Below are 10,821 nucleotides of genomic sequence, written 5' to 3'. Positions count from 1 at the left end.
CACAGGTAGCTGAGGGTGTAAACTTAGTGGGGCTAAGTTTCTTAATGTAGTCTTGCTAGTAAGCCTATCTTAACTTCCTATATTAGGCAAAGATTCACTGACTCTGGTGTTTGTGGAGACTAAAAAGGGAGCTGATGCTTTGGAAGACTTCTTGTATCATGAAGGATATGCTTGTACAAGTATCCATGGAGACCGTTCTCAGAGGGACAGAGAGGAAGCACTGCATCAGTTCCGCTCAGGCAGAAGCCCAATTCTGGTCGCCACAGCCGTAAGTAAAACCTTCCTGTAAGGTGCTTGTATGAACGGTTCTTTTGCCTATAATACGTCTGTCTTTTAGTAAGAAACCAACTGATTGTCTTTACTACTAGGTAGCAGCAAGAGGATTGGACATCTCAAATGTAAAGCATGTCATAAACTTTGACTTGCCAAGTGACATTGAAGAGTATGTACATCGCATTGGTCGTACAGGCCGTGTGGGAAACCTTGGTAAGTAATATCTGAAAAACATCTGACTGCTTCTGCTAAAAGATAACTTACTGTTCTAACACTTAAGGTTGGCAAGTTCTTCTCTAGTAACCCAGCTTATAAATTCTTGTGACAAACGGGGATCTGGGTTTTCAGTTTCCCATGGGAGGGGAAATCACAGATTTCCTGCTTTTATTGAAGAGAATGCAGATTTTTTTTTCCTCTTAAAGAAACCCATACATTTCCCACTTGTGCAAAAAAACCAAATAAAAAAACTCTGCAGGCTGGCTGAGTTCCTGCCTGCAAGAGCAGTTTGCAGAAAAGCCCCAACCTTGCTTGGAGAGGCAGGGAGAAGGGGAAGGGTAGAGCCTGCAGCTTTTCAGTCAGTGTCAAGGCTTGGGTCAGGCTCACTTACCAGTTCAAAGGCTCCAGGAGGAAAGTAGGGCTTGTGGGGGGCAGGGCAGGGCTGGGGTGGAAGCTGCCTGGGGCCTGAAGGAACAGGGAGGTGTTGGCAAAATACACCAAGTGCTTGGCCAGCGCCTCCATGTGTGGCTTTCCTTAAGGGCTGCCAGAGCTGCTCTGGTTTCATGTGTCCCTGGCTGGGCACTCCGGCTACAAGCCTGGAGGTGTTGGGGAAATGCACAGAGCGCCCAGCTGGTGCCACATCTCCCTGCTTGTGGTTGGAGTGTCTGACCAGGAGCATGTTAAAACCAAAGCAGCTCTGGCAGCCCTTAAGGGAAGGTACACATGCAAGTGCTGGTGGGGAGATGTGGAGCTGGCTGGGCACCTCCGGAGAACAGGGGGATCCCATGCCCCCCCAGATCTGTGGGCTTAAGCTTCTACCCTGCTTCCCTCCTGTGGGGCTCCTGTAGCCCTGCAGACGCAATCCAGCACAGCTGGCAACAGGGGGGTGGCACCAGGATCTCCTGGGATGGGAGGGGGGTGGGTGCCTGGCAGCACACCTCCTGCGTCTGCTGCTGGTTTGAGTGGTGGAGCTCTGTGCCACTTCCTTCAGTGCAGCCCCGGGTGCAGGAGGTGTGTTACTGGGGCAGTGTAGAGAGCAGCCGCTACAAGATCCCTGCATGGTTCCTCTGTCCCCAGCCATGCCTTCCCCTCCCCGCAATTCGGTGGCTATGGGTGAGCCTTAATCACGGATTTTGAAAACCAGGATAAGCTTCTAACTTACTGATACTACTATTGTGCTCCGAGGGTCCTATACAACAATGTGGCTCTAACGGCAACACACAATTGTCATCTGTCTGTAGAAGTTTTGGCATGTAAAGCGCTAGGAAGGCAGTTAAACTTCAATGTGTGTGCATGCACTTTCATTCTGAAACTTGAGTTAGTTGCTTTCTGGGCATGAGAAATGCTGACACAGTTGATAAACCTATTAATGATATAAGAAGACCTATTGGTTGAACATATATTTGGTAGTCTCACCCAAGAGAGAGAGAACTGGAACTTAAATTGGTCTCCAACTTCCTAGCTTTTGTGTTTTTTAAAGAGCCTAGACCAGGGTAACCAAATGCAGTTTGGACTAGATAAGCCTGTGAACTGACTCTAGACCACTCATCCAGCTTATGGAGTTGGACAAGTTGGTTGCCACTAGTCTAAACCTCTTGGCTGGTGGCATACCTTCTCAATAATTGAAAGTTAGAATTAGGTGTCCACATGGCCATGTAACTCCTTGTATGCTAAACTTTTTTCCAGTAAAATGCCCTCCCTTTTGGAGGAGAAGGGGGAGTCTTAAAACCCAAGACTACTGGTACTAACATTTAGCCAAAATAGTTGCACCAAGAAAGCATTCTGTGTTTTCTCTTTTAATTGGGGTGGAGGAGGACCTTGGTTAAAGGATGTTGGGCAGCATTCAAATTCTACTTCTGGGCACCTCATTCTTTCTAAATAGAATAAGCTTATCGTACTATTATGTGCCAGCTGACTGGCCTTTTCCAGCTTTCAAGACCACATCACTGTAGATTAGATCAGAAAGCACTTAAAGTAAGAAAAACAAGTTGTTTAATTCACAACTTTTTTTTAAAGGTCTTGCCACCTCATTCTTCAATGAGAGGAATATAAACATCACCAAGGACTTACTAGATCTCCTTGTTGAAGCTAAACAAGAAGTGCCATCTTGGCTGGAAAATATGGCTTACGAACAGCTTCACAAGGGTGGTGGCAGTCGTGGACGTTCAAAGAGGTAAGTTTCTCCACATGTTGGTCATAGGCATACATAATCCATTATCAGTCCTTCAATTGATGGTTTGGGTTCCTGTTAAGTAAAACACCTAGCTGTTAACACTGGAAGTGAGTATCTGATTGCACACTGCCTCCTTCAAAGAAAGCTATATTGTAATTGGAATGGTCTCGAAAAGCATTTGTGAAGATGTGTTACGGTAGAGTTGGAAATATGTCCCCCTTGCTAAATGTTTTTAACTACAATGTAACTTGCTGTTCTGGAAGTCTCCCAAGATCCAGTCAATCCATCTGCTTTAAAACTTCGTGGAAAAAGCTCTCTAAAACTTCAGAAAGTTAAAGGCATAGTTGGTTTCTCTTGGTGAATGAAAATAGCTTTTTTCTAAATGATTACATATTTTGCATTTAAATTGATTCCACCTCCCATATTTATTATAATGTGAAAAGCTGACCTGTAGCAGTTTGGTAGTTCTAAGACAAGGGATATGACATTGTTTTTTGTATAACATCCTTGTCTTTCAGTCTCATTGATTTGGAAACAACTTTCATGTAAGGAAATAGTTATGAATGATGCAGCAGAATAAATCTAAAACCTAATGACTCCATAGGTAGCTGTCTCCAGTGAATATGGGCATCTTCTGTTTTCTTTCTACTTGGCTAGTATGGCTCTGCACCTGTATTCCTTGCCACCAGTGCGATAGGAGTCGTATGGGTTATTTACCGAGTCCATTTGTTGGTTAACATAGCAAGACTAATCCTAGCTGCCAGTTTATTCAACCAAGAAACTAAGCTGTGTAGCTGGAATAGGAACCTCTTCCTTGGCATCCACCAATGCCATGTTACCAGGTGGCAAGCTTATTGGTATAATAGAGTATAAGTCACAGACATCTAGGTATAAGAGTGCCAGCAACATCAATATCTGTGAAACTGGACAAAGACAGCTATATTTTGCTATCTCAAGTCTGATTTCTTTTTTTTCTAAAAGGTAATCGAATAACTATATGAGAATAACCACGGTGTTGCTTGGTTCCTTACAGTAGCAGGTTCAGTGGAGGATTTGGTGCCAGAGACTATAGAACAAGCAGCGGTTCCAGCAGTAGTAGCTTTAGCGGTAGTCGACCACCGAGCAGTCGCAGTAGTGGAGGCAGCAGAGGATTTGGAGGTAAGTCCTTTTTTCACGTCGGAGATGAGTGGGTAGGCACTGTTTACCACTGTAAAACAATTCCACTTTGCATTCTGATAGGCTTGCTCCTTTATATTAAAACACTAATGTAGGAAGTAGCATTTGGGTAGAACTCCTGTGTGTGAGCAGTAGTGCTTTCTTTGACTTCAGTTATTGGGCCCCTAGACATCTAGTATGGCAGGAAGCACAGTTGAGATCATGGATCAGCTTCTTTTTCTAGACTCCAGTGCAAGCTCTCTGCATCAGCATGTTGAAAGGTGGGTACCTTTAGACTGGCATGCCCCAGGCTGGCAGTCAATGAACGTGACTTACCCTGGGCCTGGTTCCAGACCCCAGGCTGTTCTGGGGTCAGGGACAAGAAATGACCGATTCCTAAGGTGCTATATGAACAGCCTTAAGATGGGTGCATCTGTAGTACATTGCTGTTACGTGCCTATATAGTTGGATCAAATAACCTTACACCAGGTTAGAAGTCACAAGGGGCGCCCCATATGTGTCGTCATCTCCTTGCCTGCAGTCTTGGCCACACGAGCTCTTCATAACCTTTTAATCAGCATATAGCAGGGGGCTTGGAGGTAGTATAAGTATTTTGTCCCTTTTATGCAAAGCTCACAAATAGACTATATCAAATCAATAATTCAGAGATTAGGAGTAACAACCTAGGGGATGGATTTATAAAATGGTAAAATGTTCTAATGCTTAAATGCGACTGACTGACTGTGTTTCCTTCCAATAGGTGGTGGCGGTGGTGGTAGCTATGGAGGCTTCTACAACAGTGATGGATATGGAGGAAACTATAACTCCGGGGGGGTTGACTGGTGGGGCAATTGAATCTGCTTGCAGCAGACATCCTACCAAACAAGCTAATATGGAAACCACATGTAACTTAGCCAGACTATACCTTGTGTAGCTTCAAGAACTCGCAGTACATTACCAGCTGTGATTCTCCACTGAAATTTTTTTTAAGGGAGCTCAAGGTCACACGGAAACAAAAGGAACAAGCAGCCCTATTTTGAAGGTGGTTTGAAGACTATTGCTGTAGTCAGGATTTAACTCCCCTCCCACCCACCCCCCCCATCCAAAAACTGCATTTATAATTTTGTGACTGAGGATCATTTGTTTGTTAATGTACTGTGCCTTTAACTTTAGACAACTTTTTATTTTGATGTCCTGTTGGCTCAGTAATGCTCAAGATACCAATTGTTTTTGACAAAATAAAAAATAATGAACTTGGGCTAAAATCAAACCTTGGCACACAGGTGTGATACAACTTAAACAGGAATCATCGATTCATCCATAATATTACAAAGAAACTTATGCGGTAGCCTGCATTAGGGCTTTTTACTTGCAGATTTGGAAAATAAAACATCTTGAAGCATATCGATGCAATTAGTTTCTAATGTGGCAAAACTGTACTAAGTTAAAGTTCTGATTTGCTCACTCTATCCTGGATAGGTACTTAGAACCTGATAGCCTTTAATAAGCCATTCCAGTCATGATGAGATGATGTATGAAGACATGCATACATTAAAAGCACTGTTTTTTGAAGTTAATGCAAGTAAACACAGCAATTCCTTTTTCAATGTTTAGGCAGATCATTAATTGTGAGCTAGCCAAATGTGGGCAGAATATTACAGGGAATGTTTAAAGGTCTGATAACTTGAAATAGTTTTTAGGAGAATTCATCTACTTAGACTTTTTAAAATGCCTGCCATATGAAATTGAAATGGTAGAATGGCTGACCATGACAGTGACTGGTCCTCCTTAAGGGCCTGACTGATTATTTTTGGTCTAATAACGCATGCTAGTGTTGATGTTTTTTGGTCAAGAGGGTATGAACAGGAAGAATTATGCAGCAGGCTTTATTTTAATGCAGATTCACATTACTCTGTTCAAGCTGCGTGGAGATGTTAAACTGGCTTACTGTAGACTTTGTAAAATGGCTCCAGAAGAGTTAACAAACGAATCTTGAGATCACAGGTTGGAAATGTACATAACTGCACAAGGTTTCAATTCTGCTATTGAAGTGCAGTTTTAGTCAGTTTTAGTTGCATAGGTTTCCATTGTATTTATAGTCTGTTTATGCTAAATCTGGCCAAAGATGAGTATTGTCCACCAGTAAATTGCCTCTGCCACTTGGAATTTCTGTGCTAAATTTTGTGGCCAGAGCAGTTATCAACTCCTAATCTACAGTGGCATAGGAAAACGGCAAAAATCTCCTAAAGTGCAATAGATTTTTTCAAGTGTATTGTGCCTTGTTCTAAAACTTTTATTAAGTAGGTGCACTTGACAGTATTGAGGTCATTTGTTATGGTGCTATTTCAAGTCTAGGTTTAGGCCCTTGTACATTTTGCCCATAACTTTTTACAAAATACTTCTTTTATTGCACATTCAGAGAATTTTATATATGTCTTGTGTGCGTGTCCTTAACTTCCAATCTTATTTTGTCTCTTGGAGATTGAATGCAGCTTGTTTAAGGAGGAGGAAATAGATTCTAAAACTTATTTGGGACCATGGGAATGATAGCTGGGAAGAAAACTATTTGCACACGACAGATTTCTAGATACTTTTTGCTGCTAGTTTTGTGTAATATTTATTGAACATTTTTGACAAATATTTATTTTTGTAAGCCTAAAAGTGATTCTTTGAAAGTTTAAAGAAACTTGACCAAAAGACAGTACAAAAACACTGGCACTTGAATGTTGAATGTCACCGTATGCGTGAAATTATATATTTCGGGGTAGTGTGAGCTTTTAATGTTTAAGTCATATTAAACTCTTAAGTCAAATTAAGCAGACCCGGCATTGGCAGTGTAGCCATAACTTTCTGATAGTAAAACAAAAAAAATTGGCAACTTAAAATTTAAACATGCCAAGGTTTTGATACACTTGTCTTAAGATATTAATGAAACACTTCTAAACACTGATGTGAAGTGTCCAGATTCTCAGATGTTTGTTGCGTGAGTTTTGTTTAGTTGTGTGTTTTTGTTTTTTTTTATTTTTATTTTTATTTTTTTCAGTGAATGTCTGGCACATTGCAATCCTCAAACATGTGGTTATCTTTGTTGTATTGGCATAATCAGTGACTTGTGCATTTTAGCAAGTTTTATCAGCCAGCAATATTTTTTGGTTCGGAAATAAGGATTCAAAATTTATAAGCAAAGAATGGATTTAAACTTGCTGAATGTAATAAAATAAAAAAAAAAAATTGAACTTCAAGTCACTGTAGGTTTAGTAATTGCTTATTGTATTAGTTTAGATGCTAGCACTGCATGTGCTGTGCATTACTCTTGATTTTATTAAAATAAAAAAGTTGAACTGCACACTGCCTGCTCAGTTTGTTTAGCCTCGCTGTTCCAGTTTTTGGTTTTTTTTTTTTTTTTTTTTTTTTTTATACAAGCTGTATCTGGAACACAGTATGTAAGTGAATATGATCTGCCATCTGATGTTTGTGTTGGGCTGCATGGTTACCAGTTGACATGGTAACTTCACTTTGATACTCATATTGCAGGACAAAGCCTGCACAGGAAGACGTGTCTAGAATTGAGAAGAGGGCAAAAATGGACTTTTGTTGTCTTTGAGCATTCTCATTGTAAGGACCTTGCGTTCTAGGCTTTATTATTGCTTCCTAGGGGTATGTTAGTATAGCCCAAAGGTTGGGTTTTTCTCAGTGGGCTAATTTTCAGGGTTTGAGAATATGCCTTTGAAAACACTCAAATTTTTGGCATCGTGAGATTTGCATCATGACTGTTATTTTCCCTAAAGATGCATACAGCCAAATTTGGCTAATACACATTGCATTAATCTGTTTAATGGAAGACCTTTCAGCCTCAGAAGAGACTACTCTTCTTGGGGAAACTTGCAAGAAGGCCTACTAAAAAGGACATGGTGCAAATACAGTAGAATAAAAAAAAAATACAAGTTGCCTTACCTCTGAAAAGTGCACAAATGGTAGTTTGCCTTCAGCAGGGCTGTTGGACAACAAAGAACCTAGTCTTTTGCTGTATTTCTATCTCTGCAATGGAATGGACTAGATGAGAAGCTATGAACAATAGCTTAGAGGCTCTATAACTGCATTGGAATGCTTACTACTCAGCTGTTAATTGTATGTGATACTATTGAGCAGCATTATGAAAACTAGAAAATGCTGGGATGAGTGCTGTTTAGTGCAGAATGTGCAACAGACCACATAAGTGGCCATTAATAAGCCAAACTTAAATACTGCCTGGAAGGGCTTGGGTGTAGTGGGGCTGACCCCATCTTGGCAGAGATCCAGTGCAGGTGTAAGAGATGGACATCACTCCACTATGCACTACTATCGACTGATGCTGGTGTAATGCTCAAGCCTGTAACAGGCTTCTGAAACCAATGCAAACCCTCGAGGGAAGAAAACAGTGTGTTGTCATACAAAAAACTTGAAGTCATGTATCCAAAACAATACCTTTTTATTAAACCAACTAGAAAATGGCAAGAAAGAGGAAAGTTGTCCTTTTCTGCAAGCTTTTGGGATCAAAGTCCCTTCATCAGGCTCAGGGAAAAGTGTAGATGGTGCAGGATGGCGTTGTTCTGCAATGAAGTTTAGAATCCAAAATTGGCTAAAATTTGGCATCTCCATGTTTCAGGGGTGCACTTGATAGCTGATTTTTAAACTTCAGTGCAGAACAAGGAAGTTCATTTGTTTTTTGTTTTGTTTTGCTTTTTCCCCTGCCTGCCATCTGACACCCGGGAAGGAATTCTACCTGATGAACGCATCAAAGAGCTACTCAACACTTCTCACAAAGACTCTCATGGACCCAGAGGGACAGACTTCCATCTTCAGCTCCCTCTGTGCAAAAATAAACTTCATTTTCTACCTATGGGACTTCTTACCATCTACTCTTTTCCCTGGGAGTTGCAGCTGTGGTTCATCATGGACAATAATCAATAGACTAGAAGACCTCCAGGATTTTAAGGAGTGCTGAATCAGCAGCCCTTACTTGTGCACCCTGTTTGATTCTTCATCAAGCTGCATGGGCCTCAGTGAAGCTGCTCAGAGTACATCTCTAACAGCAGTATGCAAGCTCACATGTACCATGTTTGCTCTTTGGGTATGTAGGATGGATGCAACTGTAAATACATTTACAGACTTGTTAAAGATGGAAAAAAATTGTGTTTTGCTTAGCAAAACATCTTTCATGGAACTTGCCAAATGGATTCCATGACCTGTGGGGTCTGCTAGTATGTTTGCTTCTGCTGTTGAGGAGGAAGATGCTTCATTTTTATATAGGGAATCTTTTCCAGTGGTAGATCTCAAAGTGCTTTACAAAGAGGTTGGCATCATTATCTCAATTTCACAGATAGGGACACGGAGCCACAACATGGAAAGGACTGGCTCAAGGTTTCCAGCCAGCCACTGGCGTCAAAAGTAGAACCTGTCTGGTAAGGGTTTGTAGAGGCTTCCCAATTTGTTGAAATCCTTCCCTTAACCTAATGATTATTTTATCAGCAGGTGCTCTAAAATGAATCCTAGCATTCCATAACAAACAATGTATGTAGCACCAGAGAACCTAGTTAATGGAATAATTTTGCTGCTAAAGGAAGTGAGTTTGTTTAAAAAAATAACCACCAGATACAGGCAGTCCTCGACTTACAATGTTTTGTACTTACGATGTTTATAAATTGACACCCTGTTTCAACTTTCTGATGTCAGTTTCGACTGTACAACAATTGATCTGACGTAACACCACACCAGCAAACAAGCTTGCTGCATCCCCTGTGTCCCTGGAGAACATTTGTCCAAACTTGCTTGGACACTTTCTTTAAAAAAGCAGACAAAACTCCAGAAGAACCTGCAGCCAAGACTCCTGAGAAGACTCTAGCCAAGAACCCTTCAGTAAGTCCAAACAAGCGCCTTTCAAAAAGTCCAGCAAAGTTGCCTCAAAGAAGTCTTTCCAAATCAATGTGATTTGCTATTTACAATACAAATGCATTAATATAGCTATATTATTAATCTATAATTGACTAAGTACAAAATTCTGGGTTATTTTTGGTGAAAATAGGGTATTGACCTTGGTTCAGGAACCAATCCCCCATTTATAATTCCACCCCCTTAGGAAACAATGAGTTACTTGTTATAATGTGTCAACTTAAGATGCATTTTTCAGGAACCAATTATGTTATAAGTCCAAGAACTGCTTGTATGCAGAATGCAGCTTCAACAATGTTGAATTTAGGGATCTATGTCTAGAATGTATGAATACAGTAGATATCTTTTTAATTGCTTGACCAAAGAACACCAAGGAAGTTTCCTCTCCTGATTAGCTATCTCAACAGCAAGCTTCTCACCACAAGCTTACAGACTCATCAGGTGAAATGATTTTCACCTACGCAGAACCAGGCTAGCATACAAAACACAGCAGGACAAAGAACCAGAAATCTGTGGGTCATGTCATAATCTTAGCAATTAATTGCAGAGGATGATGTTCTGCTGGAGGCAATGTTTGTGCACCCCCATTTTCAGTATACAGTGCGTGCATCTACACAAGATGTTTACTGCAGAGCTGCCTAATTCACTACGTAGTAAATGTCTTGGCACCTACATGGGCAGAGCTAGTAGGCAGGAGCAAACGAATAAACTGCAGCAGGGTTGTACTTGTAAATGCAAGCACTACTCTGCTGTGGAGTGTTTTACTCTGCAGCACTGCATGTGTAGATGCTGACGCAGCTGGCTGGGGCTGAAGGGTTGCTTCAGTGCAGGATCTCTCTACCAGCTAGTCCCATACTGGAACACCCTCATGCCCTATCCAGCCCCTCCACAGCATGTTGAGCCAAAGGGAGCTGCCCTGGGCTGTCAGGCCTCCTAACTTAGCAGCCCTGTGAACATTCATAAATTCCAGTGCGATAAACACTAGAATTTATTGCTTTGCATTAATTGCACGTGTAGATGCACCCAGTAGTGATTTTTCTAATGTCTTCATTAGTCATGTCTCCTACCTCAGTATA

At 41.2% G+C, this 10,821-nt stretch overlaps 1 protein-coding gene across 4 annotated transcripts in view; it reads left to right on the top strand.

The window, feature by feature from the left end:
• Window positions 1-7,163, top strand: part of DDX3X (DEAD-box helicase 3 X-linked) — a 25,299-nt gene extending 18,136 nt beyond the window's left edge. For all 4 annotated transcript variants that reach the window (XM_014520573.2, XM_006015644.3, XM_014520578.2 and 1 more), the window contains 5 exons: window positions 87-268; window positions 369-486; window positions 2,506-2,662; window positions 3,696-3,820; window positions 4,578-7,163. In XM_014520573.2, the coding sequence (XP_014376059.1) occupies window positions 87-268; window positions 369-486; window positions 2,506-2,662; window positions 3,696-3,820; window positions 4,578-4,672 (677 nt within the window). In that variant the 3' untranslated portion in view covers window positions 4,673-7,163. The remainder of the gene's footprint in view (window positions 1-86; window positions 269-368; window positions 487-2,505; window positions 2,663-3,695; window positions 3,821-4,577) is intronic.
• The last annotated feature ends 3,658 nt before the right edge of the window (window positions 7,164-10,821 follow it).

Source organism: Alligator sinensis, unplaced genomic scaffold, assembly GCF_000455745.1.
Source record: "Alligator sinensis unplaced genomic scaffold, ASM45574v1 scaffold243_1, whole genome shotgun sequence".
In the NCBI taxonomy this organism is placed as follows: domain Eukaryota; kingdom Metazoa; phylum Chordata; order Crocodylia; family Alligatoridae; genus Alligator; species Alligator sinensis.
This window is presented reverse-complemented; position numbering and strand designations above follow the sequence as displayed.